The 16,573-nt window shown below is 39.9% G+C and overlaps 1 protein-coding gene across 2 annotated transcripts in view; it reads right to left on the bottom strand.

Moving 5' to 3' along the window:
* Window positions 1–13,317: 13,317 nt before the first annotated feature.
* Window positions 13,318–16,573, bottom strand: part of LOC109546662 (arginine-glutamic acid dipeptide repeats protein) — a gene marked incomplete at its 5' end in the record, with an annotated part of 57,737 nt that continues 54,481 nt past the window's right edge. For both annotated transcript variants that reach the window (XM_048661855.1, XM_048661856.1), the window contains 2 exon segments: window positions 13,318–13,850; window positions 14,009–14,221. In XM_048661855.1, coding sequence (XP_048517812.1) covers window positions 13,611–13,850; window positions 14,009–14,221 — 453 coding nt within the window.

Genomic DNA, 16,573 nt, shown 5'->3' with positions numbered 1-16,573 from the left:
TCATCGCCTTTGATAATGTCCACCGCAGTTGTGGACGAAACGTCAGGAAGAAATTCCCATGGACCACGGCTTCAAAGCCCGGAAAACATTTCTAAATATATACCTACTGTTTAATCTAAGTGTAAGGTATGCTACTCTGGGACTTACGCTTTGGATCTGAAAGACATCGCGCACATGTGATTTGTGTATTAGGAAGCCCACTCCTCCTTGGTTTGTATTGTCTGCACCCACATAATATAGTAGGTGACCTGATTGAAGTATCAGTTTGTTCTCTTTTTTTCGTTTATGCTCACTGATTCCTAGTATGTCCCACGTTAAGGACATGAGCTCCTCCAATTCCTGAAGTTTATATCTTATCGATAGGGTTCATCAATCATATCATTCAACATTGTAAGTGATAATTTGCAGCGTTCGTTTCCTGTGGTAGCCCGATCCACTCCGGGGATTCTTAGCACCCTCCACCCGTGCTCTTGTCCTATCGCTACCTTGATTGGGGAGACACGAGTCGCCGGAGACTGAGGGCCTTGTGTCTTCTGTACTCATATCATATCATAAACGCGGTTTTTGGCCGTTTACCCTAACATGCTGGCCATTGCGGGTTGTTAAGGGGTCCATGGAGAGTTGCATTTCCTCAGCTCACGTTCTAACGGTTATTCCGCCGTGACTCGGACGCCAGAGCCTCGTTGGTTGTCTAGCAGGGTGCACCGGGTGCCAGTAGATACTCAAGATAATTACCTAGCGTATAAAGTTTTTGAAAAAAAGACTGAAAATGTTGTCAAAACAGTCAGCTGAGAAACAGTCAATCTGTCAGCGCGCATGGCGAAAGTTATGACTCCACACGGGATGAAGAAAATTTGTAATGAGTAAAAGTGAGCTTTTGCAATCGAAAACATTATTTACAATCTAGCCAGAGCTTTTTTACATAACAAATAGTAATCCACAAAAGGTTATGAATAGTGTAAGCTAAAAAAATTTATCCCAGTTTTAAAGTGAACAAAGATCTTCTCCTATCCTCTCTAACAACTTCTGCCTTGTCCCGCTTGTTGAAGTTTTCACTTCCATCGCGTGGTCTTCAGCAAAGACGTCTTAAGCACACACAATAATTTTTCGGTTTAATTTATGAAAATGTTCTAGTCGGATATTAGCGACCGCTACTGGCGCCCGCCCGAGCTCCCCACCAGCCACTTGGAGCAGTTCTTCGAGCACTTGGGGCTCACGTCCGACTGCTACGAGGAGATGTTGAGCGGCAGCGGCCATTCCACTGACAGTCCCGTGTTTTTTTCGGATGTTTCCACCGTGGACTCGACCAGACCGTTGGATAACAGCGACTGCTGTCCGCAGCAGACCTACAGGTAAGCAGGCCGTTCTATTACGCAACTATTAGAATGTGAGTGGTTGTGTATGTGGGTTTAGGAACAGTGAGCCTCCGTCGATCGTAGAACGGAATGCTCGCATAATCAAATGGCTGTGCAATTGTCGAAAGTCCCAATTGACATAAGATTGGATCGCATTGCTCGTGATCGGATTGGGTCTGACGCATATGACGAAGGAGATGAACGGCGGCAACGATTTACTCAAACTTTGGTGATGTCCACTTTCAGGGTAGCAAAACGAGTCGTTCGCGTATATTCGGTAGCTCAAATAAACGTATTACTCAATGTGTGTGACGTAGTTGTAGGCGCTGTCCAAGCGACCCGTATAAGTTCTCTTGTTAGGTAGGGTACTAAATGTATTTAGCGTTGAATCTGGTCGAGAACACTGCAACATGCCGGCTTGAATTTCACCATTCGCTTGTGAGCGTACAGTTCAGGCTTAAGATAACTCATGAAAGTAGTCACACGCAGGTAAGTCTGGAGAGCGTGGGGGCCAAGATAGATCGCCGAGACGGTGTGAGCTCTGGCACGGATTTGTTGGAACCACAGCTTTTCCATGTCTATTTGTTTGTGTCTTGGGAACAGGAAATTTCGACGGATCTCACCAGAGCCTCCACCAACACTGGAAAAAAGCATTCGAAATTTCAATTGCGAAATAATACGATTTTGTGCAACTAACTTTGGAAAAGTCAACGGAAACATAGATATCGAGGGTCAGTCAACAAACTTGGAGGTTTTTACTAGAATTGGGTTTTCAGGAGTCATTGTTTGAATTGTCTTCTGTCATTTCAGCCATTATTTTCTTCAGCTTTCCCATCAATCAGCTTTTTTTGACGGTTGTTTTCTTTGCTCACATATTTACGATTGTTGATTTTCGTTGCAGTGTTGCAATTTAGTTTTGTCCGCAATCATCTTGCCATGTTTCTCTGGCCGTTCTTCCACTGTCTTTAGGTGATCGCCTCCTTATTTCGTTTATTATTTAATAAATGTCGATTGTTTTTTATTATCCGGTCCATTTTCTGCTGCTTTTGAACATGTTTGTATTGTCTCTATCATCAACTGTGTCTGAAGGTATTTCCATTGTCATTCTTCAGTTTGTAAACCATCAAATGTGTTTCGATGAGTTGATTTTCGTTTAGTTCATTTTTTACTATCCTGATGCTGACTTTTTTCATTTCTTAAAGAAGAAGAAAGATAACCGACTTTTCCACAAACACCCCATAAACCGCATTCAAATGTTCATTATACAGAGCACCGTAAAAGGGAAAACTGCGTCCAATAATGTGTAATTTCGAGAAGCCTCATATAATGTGGAGATTTATTGCGGTAATTAAGATCGCAAGTCCTGCAAAGATTTGTTGCAGGACTGCGCCTTTATGGAAAATTTGCTTATATGAAAAATTATATGGATTATTTTTAAATTTGATCACTGACACTCGAACATTTGTTTTCCAATATTTTCTAAACAATTTGCATTTAAAATATTTAGTATTTCTTTTGCAATTAAAGTATTCGGTGCGATAGATACAAGAAGAAAACTGCGTATTTTAGCACAAAAATCTAGCGGATTCAAATCCGGCCTTCGTACTGGCAATGGCAGGTGGGCTTCCCCCGACCAATTTAACTATTCGGAAAATTTGCATTTGAGTAATTCTTTACTTCTAGTCAGAAACGAGCTTCACCCGTAAGCTTTTTTTAAATTTTTATTTTTTTTGATGTAATCTGATGTGTCTGTGTCAAATAAGTCTTCAAATAGATTCACTTCGGAAAGTTGTTTCTATACCGTTTTCAGTTCATTTTTTTTCATGTACTCCCGTTCGGGTTCAGCAGTTTAATGCACGGGATGAAGTTTGCTCCAGTTAGTAAGAATTTTTTCTGATTTTCCGATTTTCCGTTTTTTGTTTGTGGTGATCAATAATACTGACAATTCGTCTTCCGCCTCACTCCCATCTGCATTTGAATGTTTGCATACCCGAGAAAGTCGGAAACAGCAAGGACTTTGTATCTTCCTCATTGACAACTTCTGCCTCGGAAGTATGCTTCTGCCTGTCATGCACTCCCGGAGGAAATTCCAATATATATAAATATTCCGCGGTTTTTCAGTTCTTTTTTCGTTCGCTTCGTGCCTCGCGGCCGATGCTCATGAATACAGCAATTCATGATCTGTTGGCGCATCATAAAGGCTGGCAATGCATTTTTTTATTCTGAACAATGAAAAGTTTTCGTATTCAGCACAGCCGTCATGAGCTTTTGAAATGGGCAAGTGCGGATTTCGAGGTGCCCTAACTTCAGGCACCCCCAGGACCGGTTTTGCGCCAATTAGCTCTCATCTGCTGGTTTCAGCCTGAAATTCTCTGAAGCCTGGAGTCTGCCGCAGATTGTTGAAGTTCTGGTCTTGACGTATTAACTATGTAGTTTCCAGTCATTGAAGTGATCCTCAATTATATTGTTTAGCTCTAGTCTTAATTCTCGATAATGTTTGCAAGAGAGATTCTATGTATCGGTTCGTCCTTCTCCATATCCTCACAAGGTTCACATGTGGCAGGACTACTTTTACCCATCCTCTGGTAGTGTATCCGGAACTGTCCATGTCCTGTCAGCATTTGGACGGTTCTCTTGTTGCAAGTATTATTAATATTCTGTCTGCAGAACAAATCTGGACTAATTTGGTAAGTGCATCTTCCTGTATCAGCATTGTTCCATTGGTCTTGCCATATGTTTATGGTTCTTTCCCTGCTGCTCCTTGATAGCACTTCTGCTTAACCTGGGTTGCTCCTCCAGGTGTCATTCACCTCTTCGAACTCCTAGGCCCCTAAGTTGTTTACGTAGATCTAGATATTCATATATAAATGCCTCTATTGAAGGAATATTGGCGATAACAGCTGCTGCTTCTACAGATGTGGTACTATAGGCGGCAATAATAGCTCTTACACCTCTAAGAGAATTAAGCTTTACTTCGCTTCTGCATAAATGCAGTCTATGCTCAAAGATCGATGCCTCATACGCGAATAGTGGCATAATTCCACTGAAGAATATTGTTCTTAAGGCAGAATGTGATATTTTATACAATCTACTGGTGGCTCGTCTCAGCCATTGGAGGACTCCTTTAGCCTTATTGCTTATATTTGCAATGTGATTGAGAAAGCTCAATTTTTCATCTAGTATAATTCCCAAGCAAGAGTATAGTTTAACTCTAGCCATACGCTGTGTGTTAAGCCTAACTTTAGGGTTTCGAGATAGTTTCGCCCCAAAAGCCATATACTTACATTTATTGACGAAAAAATAAAGCTTCTGTCGCTCAACCCATTCTTCAAGGGTTCTGAGAGCTATGGAGATACTCTCTTCCAAAATATTCCTGTTACTGCCCCATGTAGTGATACATATATCATCTGCATATGCCACAATATTTGCCTTATCATTAAGCTCAAATGACTCAATCAAGGGTTGTGACTCAATCAAATCTTCCAAAGATCCGGTCCAAGTTTCGAGCCTTGCGGACATCCCTTTTCCAGTGTTCGCATTACTTCTAAAGATCCACATGTATCTTCACTTACTATAGTGTATCTCACGATCAGTCAGGAGCTTTGTAGTAATTTATATACAGGTTGGTTTTTTAGTGCGATAGAGTCAATTATTTCCGATGGTGTTGAACTTTCGAAAAATAGTTTCATATAAAAGTTCTTGGCGCACAAAGTGCGAACATTTCAAAAATATCTTATATGATACATAGTGTCTCAGAAAAGCCAGGCAAGATCAAAGTGTATCTTTTTAAATAGAACTACCCATTTTTTATTAGCTCATGGAATGCAGCTTGAAACGCTGCATATGCACCGTAAATTGTTTTTTAGATTCTAAATACCTGGAAGAAATACTTCTATGAATAATGCTAAATGATGAAGAAAATGCAAACACGCCACCAGCAAATATACCAACGGCCGAAATAGAAACACGGCCACCGTCGTACGAAGGAACAGTGAAGGCGATAAAAAAATTGAAAAATAACAAAGCTTCTGGCAGCGACCGCATACCTGCCGAATGCATAAAATCTGGCGGAGAAACACTCCATAAGGCCATACATAAACTTATACAAATAATCTGGAGGACAGAGGCCCTGTCGGATGAGTGGAAAGAAGGCGTAATCGTCCCTATACATAAAAAAGGAGACAAAAATAAATGCACACAAAAAAATGTGGTTTGAGATCCGTAGACCAGATTTTTACCATTAGACAAATAATGGAGAAATGCTGGAAATTCAACAGAAAACTCCACCAAATGTGTTTGATTTCGAACAGGCATTCGACAGAGTATGTAGATCAAAGTTGTGGCAAGCAATGCGAGAACTTGGATTCCCAAAAAAGGTTATATCGCTGACAGAAGTATGTATGAAGGATACGCGATGTAAGATAAGAGTGGGACAAATTCTCTCCGACTCCTTCAGTATCAGTAATGGACTCAAGCAAGGTGACGCCCTCTCACCTTGCTCTTTAACATAGCATTGGAATATGTAATTAGGAATTCCAAAATTGGGAAGCCAACTTCCCGATCTTTCATCAAGAGGGACCAAACCGGCTCCTGGCTTTTGCAGACGATATCGATGTGATTGGCAATAGCAGGATCAACCTCAAAGAGTCCTTCATAAAGTTCGAAAAGCAAGCTGAAAGAATAGGTCTCAAAATAAATGAGAACAAGACCAAGTATATGTACCGAGATAGAGTAGGACAAAACTTCTCTATCGGAGACTACAACTTTGAGCGGACAAGACAATTTAAAAATCTGGGTACAAGTATTAGTGAAAACTACGATATCGTAGAAGAGATAAATAACAGGATACAGGCTGCAAACGGATGTCTCTTTGCTCTTCAAAACCTAACAAAATCTAGAATACTTACCAGAATAACTAAGCTGAACATATACAAAACAATTATAAGGCATGTCGTAATATATGGATGCTAGACCTGGACCCTAACGGTTGCAAGCGAAGACCGACTTAAGGTCTTCGAAAGGAAAGTGCCAAGAAAAATATTCGGCCCAACTAGAGACGAAAATACAGTGCAGTATAGAAAAAAAACTCAAAGAACTCCACATTGATACCAGCATAATAAACGAAATGAAGGCCAGAAGACTACAGTGGGCAGGACATGTAAAAAGAATGCCAGATGATAGAATGGTAAAACTGGTGTGGGAGGAGGTTCCAGGGGGAAAACGTCCATTAGGGCGGCCCCGCCTCAGATGGAGAGATAATATTGCAAAAGACCTAAAAGTCATGAATATCGAAGATGGCCCGATCGGATGCTTGATAGAGAAGGATGGGAGGTGTGGCTGAGTCGGCAAAAAACCCACCCAAGGTTGTGAATCCACAGATGATGATGAAGAAAAACATCCCAAGATTTGTTCGATGTTCGCTAGACAGTCTCTAAATTTCTTAGCATGATCATGATATTTTTCAAAAATACTTTTCCTTACCTCTTTTCTCCTCTCCCTTTGGGCAGTTCGTCGACTATTATGCATTTTTCTTTTTAGCTGTTCAGCCCTTTCGCTCCACCATGCTGGTTTATTCGGAAATATCCTTCTCAATGGGATGGATTTTTCTGCCACAGTTTTAAGACCTTCCGTCAGTGCCAGGGTTCTAACGCCATAATATATCTCTCTCAATATTGATTATTAGCTGTATTGTCATATCAAGTGCTTTATTGGAGTTACTCTGGTTCTTAACTCGCCTGTAATTTATGTTGTCCTCTTGTCGCCGTTTAAGTGTATTCAAAGGCTATTAGGCGATGGTCGCTAACAGTCATATCATCGACCAGCCAGTTAGAGATTTTGATACATGCGGCTTGTTATCTTTTAGCCCATGGCAGTATGGCCTTGTACCACCAATATCCAGTCCGACCTCAATGGCATCAGCTAGAATGCTGTTTTTTTTTTGCATTATCATCATGGTGTAAATTTTGCTGTCCTACTTTTATGTAGTTGGAATGAATTGTCATTCGTTTCGAAATCTATCTTTGAGAAGGTGTACCCTTTAGTAGGCAGGCATTGAATAATTTTTGGATTACATATAGCAAAGTTGATCCTTCTTCCTTGATATAGTCAATTGTTATGTCATCATCGCCAAGCGATTTGCTATTCTTCATATTTTTGATAGCTGTCTTAATCTCATCAATAGTTATCTCTGGGATATCTTCCGATCCCACGTTCTGGACTTTTGGTATTTCCTATCGATTTAGTGGTTCAGCTTGGTTTGAATATAGCTTTGAATAGAAATCCGTCACTAATATAAGCAATTCTCCCTGCTTGTAACAATGTTCCCATGTTTATCTGCTAACCTACAGATGTTTCTTTTGCCCAAATTTAGTCTGCGTCGGAGTATCTTCATGCTTTTATTTTCTTCAATCGTTTTTCCTATCTGTGATGTGTTATATGTTCTAATGTCTTTTCTGATAGCTTTAGAGATGTCTGTATTTAGCTGTCTTAGAGAGGTATAGTTTGTTAGATATTTGTCCAACACTTCCCTTCTATACTTCATCATATTTAATGTGTTTGTACTCAATTTTTCTTGCCTTTTCCTAATTTTCCAACTTTCTTTTCTGGCTTCTTGTATCGTATGGATAATTTGTTTATTCAGGTCTTCAACGTTTATGTGTTCTTCATTTATGTTTTAAACATGTTGTAGATTGGACGTAACCATTGTTTCATAGGCATCTATATCATAAATGCGGTTCTGCTTAAGCTTTCGTGCTCCAGATATCATCTTTTCTCGTTATTTCCTTGTGTTGATTACAATTTTTGTTTGGACTAGGCGATGGTCACGGTGAAATTGTTTAGTACGGTGACATCTTGTGTTATATCCTTTCTATTTGATATTATAAAATCAATTTGGTTCTTCGTAACACCGTCGGGACTCAGCCAAGTCCACTTGCGCTGGTCACTCTTTTTAAAAACGGAGTTCATACATAGCAGTTTATAGTGTAACGTGAAATTCAGAAGCATACCGTCTCTACCGTTTCTTTCTCCATAACCGTAGGGACCCAGAGCAAATATCCATAACAGATAATTTTCATTTTGTTTCTTTTATTAATCTCTAGTATTAGATATATAACCCTTGTTGAGATACTTTCGATTTTTAGTATACTGTTTTTGTATGTTTTGTTGATGATAAAGCCTACTCCCCCTTCTAGCATTTCTTCCTTTCCTCTGTAGTGACACACAGATCACAACAGATGTCCTGATTTGAGCTCTATTTGGTTCTCTCCCTTGCGTCGAACTTGTGGCTTTTTTAGGCGGTTGATAGTGTTCTTATATTATACGTGGCAATATGCATTTCTCTTTTTTCATGGTATCCGGATCTATCTCGGAGATTCTTTGCACCCTTTGCTCTTAGCTTTGTCTGATTGCTACCGTAATCAGGGACTATTAAGCCGCCGGGGAATAAGGGCCATTGTGTATTTTGTGTGTACACGCCTTTTTTTATGCCTTGATACATAGTATGCATTTATGTTTGTCATTTTGCTCTTTATTGGGATATGATCTAGATTCATGCTCCGCCGAATAACATCCACATGCAATTTTATTTGTGCATTTAGGCGCTATACGACCATAGCCTTGGCAATTATAACATTGTGTGATGTAAATTTTGTACTCTGCCTTGCAGGAATGCCAGTCCAAATAGATCGTCTTTTTCTGAAGCAAAATAGCTCTTGTGGTGAGCTTCTATGTGTCCAATGAACGAAGTGTTTGTTTCTTGGCCCAAATTTATAGACTGGCCTTATCAATATTTGACCAGTATCAACAGTTTCCTTGTAGGTCATTTTGTATAATGATATCCTGAGCAATGGTTTCAGCGCTAATGCCAGATGGTACATTGTATGGCATAAACCTTGGATATTATTTATCCAGACTCTTCACCTTGATTTTTATTTGCTAATGGCTAGAGATATCTGAATCTGGTCCAAACGGTCTTCTGATGAATCAATGGTAACTTTGTTATCTCTTCTTGCATAAATTCGATTTGGCTTAAAGCCTGCCTCTTTAGGTTTTAGCTTTATCGTCGTAATTTTCTTCAGTTCCTTCCGGGGACCTTATCGTCCTCCAGGGATAGTTGTACTTTAAAAGATCTTGCTGTTGCTATTGGTTTCTTTATTCCGGCAACTAGTAGTGAGTTGTAGACTACCTGTCGCTGCCGTCACTCCAGCACACGACGTAGGTCGCTTCTGTTCTTTCTGTATTATATCGATTTTAGCATTTTCTCCACTTGTCTTGAAAGGCCCTTCTTAATATCTTTATTGACCTTAGATACATATTCCTGAATGGAATCAATTGTAGCCGTCGGCAGCTCAAATTTATCCTCCACAAGTCCGGCCAGTTCCTCCTCTTCTGGAGACTCATATATCATCCTCTTACTACTCCCTTCCTTCCGTCTCCAACTCTATCTCCGACTCCGAGTCCAGATTGATGCTCACAGCAACTCAGGAGCTTTTAACGAAATCCGCCGACCACCAGAGGGGTACCCAGTCCCTCTCTAACACCTCTTAGCCGTAGGCAGGGTCTTATTGCGATTGTAAGACGCAAAACTTCGACTTATGGCCTGCCCGAATTTAACAATCTAGTTTAGTGCCGCAATATTTTACTGTTGTCGTCTTCTAGCAATAATCGCACCTCGGATAGACCTCGTGATCTCTGATCTGATGCTGATGCCAAGTTGGCTCTTTAAAGCCCATTTACACGCTCTAGCCATCTAAACGATCTGGCTTGCGAAAGCCAGAAAAGATGTCTAAATATAGACTAAAATTTTGGCAAAAAGTAGGTAATATTTTTTGCATCGATATTGGTACTAGCGCCAGATGTGGCGTCTGCAGAACAATAGATTGCACCGGCGTCCCGTCGCCGTACCTTTGTCTAAATTCCTTTTCCTGATTCAAATTTATGGCTTCATTTTTCTATTCACCCTGAGAGTTAAAATACAGCCGTCTTGTGAAAAAATTGCAAACAAATGTACTCAAATTCAAGCTTATTTTTACAAAGGCGTACTGAACAAAATTATCCGTTAATCCAAACAATTATGTAAATCAATAAAAAGCGTGATGCAAATGATGATGGAACAGTTAGCGCCAGGTTTAAGCAGAAGAAGTGGAATTATTGTTTGGAAAATGGTTAATTGACTGACCGAAAACACGGAGTGTCGAGTTGCTTGATTTCAAAATGGCATGTTGCAGCTCCGGCAGGTATACGTGATGATAACATACATTAAGAAAGACCCGGTGATCGGGCACTATACTGATATAACCAAATATTTAGGTGCATAATCAAAAAAATTAAATACGTTACTTTTCTAACCGTATCTAAGACTAGTTTTACTGAAATCGATATATTTCCCCTGGTTTACTCTAATTAGCTCTAAGTCTGCGCACATTTTACAATTCCAGCCACTGCGCAGCCCGTTCCAGTTGCATTTCAATTTTGGCGTTTTTTCACGTTTTACCCACACACGATCAGTATTAGAACAACGTTCAATTTCAGGGCTGCATTTGTTTAAGTTTGCCAATTTTGAGCGGTTTATTTTTGCGAAAATTGTTCATTATTATATACCACGTGATTCAAACTCGAATTGTTTACCATTTTCTCAAAGTCTGGTGGGTTTCCCCTGTTAGATGCACGTTACGCAACAAGACCAGTTTAGGTCGACTGCGCACACTGGGGTATTAGCAAAATAAAACTGATCGAAAACCATAAAATCAAGCATGCGCTGGCGCTGATTTTCAAAAAGACTCATACTGACACGTCGACACTTGTTTACTCTGCGTTGTCAAGCATTTGGCTTGTCATAAGTCATTATACGTCAAAAATACGACTTAACGCTCGTTCACACGGTGCCATTAATGTCGTGACATCTAATGGCGTGACAGCAGCCAGTGTCTGTGTCATTTAACTATTCAGACAATCCGCGAATTCAAAAGTCCAGACGCCCCCTGGTGGCTAAAATTGTAACTACAAGTTAAGTAGTAATTTGACACTCGTTTTGTTGACATTTGATTGTGATTTCTTCTGTTTTTTTCCAACCAACTTTTGCAAGCTTTTAAAGAATAGAAACAGATCGAAAAGTATTGTGATCAATGTCATCAACTCCAATAAACAAACAAGTCTGACAAGTCTCAACTGTCACTCGACAACGAGTAATTTGACGTTTCGCAGCGCCACCATCGGTAGTTGAACTTGCGATTAACATTGTTGTGGTATTCACGTCACGACATTAGATGTCCCGTCTTTAATGTCACCATGTGAACGAGCTTTTAGACCAAATCTTAAATAAATTCTGGGCCCTTTTTGCATGCAAATTGGGCCGCGATTTAAGTGATGAGCTACCTGCGGATGTGTATTAATTTTCAAAATGCCGGTATACAAAATAGCACCCAAACCTCTCTTAAATATTTGGCGGTTGCGGAATTTTCGACCAACCCTCTATAACGCAAATACTTGTTTGTACTTCAAAATATTGGATTTTTGCTTGTTAAATGATCCGCTTTTAAGTTAAAGCATTTATAAGAAATATCTGATTAAAAACCAATTTCGAACAGGCAGAACATAATATAAAATACCGCACTGTGCGCCGCCTACCAAACTCGAACGCTCGGGAGAAGCCGCCGAACACCATGGGGGCGATAAAGAAGGACACTGTTGGGAAAGCTCACCCGAGGTCTGACCAGTGATGCCAGATCGGTAAAATTCCCATCCACAGATGGAACAGAGATAACCTCCGTTCAAAAATCACTAGTTTTACCCTAGATTTTCAAAATAAATTTATAACTAAAATTGTTCAATAAAAAATTATAAGTGAAACAAAAAAATTTAAAAATGTAACATAATTTTGGTTCAATTTTTGCGTCGCAGTGAAAATTATATGCGGGATATTAAAGACCTGCTGACTGCGACTGCGACCGAAATCGCATTTACAAATTGTGGCTCCTCTCTACTTGCTAGCCTTATGCAGTCCGATATATTAACATTTTCCTCTCAGAATTATTTTTTTTACATACAAATTTTTAAGATCCCTAGATAATTATATCAAATCCGCTTTTTCCTGAGAAAAATCACTTGAACTAGGAAAACTTCACTAGTATGGCATCGCTGGGCCTGACTCCGTCTCTATCCGAAACACCGGCTCCCCATTGCTGCCATATTTATTGCTGCGGTACGCAGGCCCAACTAAAATTATCTCCAATCTCCCGCAGACTTTGTGGAAATCGAAGTAGGTGTATAAGGGTTTCCACCCACAAATGTTATGCTAGACCGGCGACATTAAAGAGTTTTCTTGTTTTTCCTTGTTAGGTCGCTGCTCTAGTGAGGTTGTCGCCATTTGATATTTTAGCCTTTGTGATACTAAGCGTGTTTATTGCATTTTTGGTCAAATTGTGGTCCAACATTGTATTACCTTGAGTACAAAATTAGTTCAGTGCAGCTCTAGCGCATGTCTTCTAGTGTGAAGGTTTGTTTTCTATGCGATCGTTCCTGGTACATATATGAGGGTCAGACGCATTACCATGGTGAGCGTCGTGTAGATCTCACTTGCACGCGGAGTCAAACGACCCAACTAGGTCTACCGGGAGCGATCGGCATTTTCCATGGACATTGACTTGTGTTTGTTTGCAAGTATAATAACAACCGTAATCGGCAAATTTGTGTTTTATGCTGAAGCCTGAGCTTTCTCAGTGCTTTCATGCTCAATTGCACAGTGTTTTAGTGCAATAAATTCTCATTCAATCGAATATCTCTTGTCTAGTCTGTATGTAAACCTTGTTTCCGTTTCTAGAGTACTTATTAGCTCTTAAGAGTATGTTATTAACAGTAATTATTATACAGAACTTTATTGTACGTGAGATTGTTTTATTTTATCAGGGCAGAAGGGAGGGAAGCCGTTGGGGTGGAGTTGATTGATAATAAGAAAAACGACAACTTTTATATGAAAACTATGTTGTATTATCACAAGGAATCTAATGTATTTACAGGCCTTTCGACTGGTCATTGTGATAATTATAAACTTAAACTTTAATTCAGTCTCCGAGTAATCAGGGTTCAAATAAAAAATGTCGAAAATACTGCAAGAAACAGCCATAAATTGCTAGAAAATCAAACAGGGGAACTTACGCTAAACCATAAAACCAGAGATTGAGGCCAATTTGGCCCAGCACTAACTCTGCAAGTTGCACATTTCCGTCCGCGCGAAAGTAGTTTTAACACAAGAAACGCCTACTTGGTAAATGGGAAAGTCTTTGCCACACTTTCCTTTTTCGCGTTATTGGCAGTGGTCGGCTTGGGAATGGATCGCACTGGGCCCAATGTGAGCATCTGCGTGGCTCCCAGCGCTGCCACATTGCCCGGGTTCTTGCTGTTGATGATGGGCAGAGCGAAGGTGCCATTCGAGTCGCCACTGGACAGCGGAATGTAGTTGTTGATGCCCAGCTGGCCCAACCGTTGCAAGATTCCCGGCTAAACACAACCGATTGTTAAGCAACTTCAACTTCGCGACCAGAAACTGATGTGTTTTTCGTTCGTGATGGCCGTGGTTCAGCAACCTCTGGGGATGGAAGCCACCCATTCAGTCCAGCCCGAAAAACTCACCAGTTTCAACTTCTTCACCTGCTTACCTGCTTCATGTTGATCAAGGGTACGCCCAGTTCGCACATGCCCATCGACGTCTTGTGGTACACCTGCCGGTGTTTGGACAGTCCCGCCGCGTTGGGGTATTGGGCGGCACACAGATCGCACCTGTACGGCAGCACGTGCCCCTTCTTGCTTTGGCTGGCCGAACCACAATCGTCCGTCAGGTCCACTGTGGGAATGCTTTCTTCTGTAGGCGACTGAAAACCAGGAAAACAAACACGTTAACTTCTCCCTTAAATAGTAATAAATAAACTCAGTTTTGGAGTATTAACTTGATCTAATACGGGGTGACAATTAAAAAAATGGCAACCAAATTGTCACCAATATTCTCGAAACCGGTCCGGGGGGTGCCTAAGGAACCTCGAATTTCACTTGACTTCTTGTTCGGATGGTACCGACGAACTTCTTGTCAATATTGTCAGGCGAAATCACAGGGCCTCTATGAGAAAAATCGCGTGTGAGACTGGAATCAATCCGCTAAATACCCAGAKAGGATCTCSRTCTCTAGTCCTACAAGCAGGGACCGCACACCACCTCGCGACCGGCAGCTAGTGTGKAGTAGGGATGGTCGGTATTTAACGTAACCGCCAACATAACAGTGTTCCAAACGTGTAACTTGAAACCGTAGTTACAGCTAGCCGATTTAACCGGTCTTTTTGGAACCGTCTAATAAAACAGAAACAGTTGTGCGCACTTCGCACCAGCTGCAGCCGWTTGCCGATTTAAAGGTTGTTTTTGGAACCGTCTCATAAACCTGAAAGTGGTTCGCGTCAGCACAGAACCGATGCGGCATCGTCRAGMGCTCRATGCAGTTGCAGCAGTTTCAGTAACCATTTGTCAACGGAAAATATGTTGTGTGTAGTTGCGCGTTGCCTTGATGATTGTGTATCACTTTTCCTTTGTAAGAAGTACTGTTCAGTTCTGTAGGAACCAGCGAAAATATGTTTAATTTCTGCGATAATATAATTCAGCAATTTTTGTCTAAGTATTTAGTTTACTGACATTCTGTCACAAATCGTAAAAAACGGATTTCTCTGAAGAAACTTAGCTCGGGAGTTATATGCCCATTTCCAGCAAACTAAGTAGAATGCGCACTTGCATATGAGCTATGAGCAAACTAAGAGTATCAGACATAAATTCCATCACAGTTGAAATGTAAAATAGCAAACGTTTTAAGAAGAATGTGCGCCTGCATTTAAGCAAGCTGGAAATTTTTAAATGTAAATTCAGTCAGAGATGAAATGAAAGTTATTTGAATAGTTATAAACGTTGTAAGGTCGACATGTGTTTTTTAAATTATTTTTTGGTGGTACCAAAATCAACTCGAGTAATACTTCGTCCAGGCTTGCCCAACACGCATTTATGTTCGTTGTTATTGTGGATTTTTTAATGTTATTGTGAAACGAAATGCGAGAGATTATTTTTAGAATTAGTAAAAAACATCTGCAAAAAATGTATTCTTAAATGTTAATTCATTTTTAAATGAAAGTGATATTTTTAAACATTTTTAAATATAAATCGTATATTTTATTTAATCACTCGAGTTTCATTATTATCAGTTTTTTTGTTCTTTAAGTAGATACCTCGGACCAATGTTTTGTTTTTTATTTTAGAATATTTTATTTTAAGTTTACCAATGTTAAGAATTACGTTTTTAATAAAGGAAATCATTACATATCATCACTATTTGTACTATCATCATTTTTAATAAAAAATTTAAAAAGTAACATGTTCCTTTTGGACCCGCATTTTGAAACCTATTACCAAGGTGAAACTGAAACATTGTAACCCGTTACAGAAAAATAACCGTTTATCACACCTCTAGTGTGGAGCCAAAAGATGGACACGGAAGGCAAACGTTTGAACCAGTGAAAGACACTAAATTGGCACAGATAAATGGAACCGATAGACGCAAGATAAAGGATACGAATGAAGATGCCGTAAAGGCCGGAACACATCTATCCGATCCGACTCCGATCAGAGAACCTTCCGTCGATGACTAAATAATCGGATCGGTGCGTGATCGGAAAAGGGAACCCACACATGTCATACACGTTTCAGTTTCCGTTCCGATTTTTGGACGAGTGCAAATCACAGATTATCAAACTATTCCTAAGACTAAGTCCAAATGTATTAATTCGCTTTACCGTTTTTCATATAGACACTCGGATGGTTTACTTTGAATATCGAAAACTGAAAGCCGAACTAGATATGAGACTTTTGCTTTATGTTTTTAGGCTCTTTTAGGAAACTATAGCTTGCCGAATTAAGCCAAACTAACATGATATTTAAAAATGCTTTAACGTGACAAAAATACTAGTAGCAAACTAATTGTGCGATTATATAAAGGATAATAATCAGATTAATAGGGATTTGTTTTCCACTCGTATTTTCGGTCCATATGTTAATTATTAACAATTTATTGCCAAAAACGCGGTTTTTGTCTTTTTGTTTATAATATTATATAATAATGGAGTAATCGGAATGCCCAACGAGATGATTTGTAGAGAATAAAAATGTCTACAAAATGAGGGGTTGAATTAAAACAT

Source organism: Dendroctonus ponderosae, unplaced genomic scaffold, assembly GCF_020466585.1.
Source record: "Dendroctonus ponderosae isolate FM_Combo_2020 unplaced genomic scaffold, Dpon_F_20191213v2 Dpon_F_20191213_10, whole genome shotgun sequence".
Classification (NCBI taxonomy): Eukaryota; Metazoa; Arthropoda; class Insecta; order Coleoptera; family Curculionidae; genus Dendroctonus; species Dendroctonus ponderosae.
This window is presented reverse-complemented; position numbering and strand designations above follow the sequence as displayed.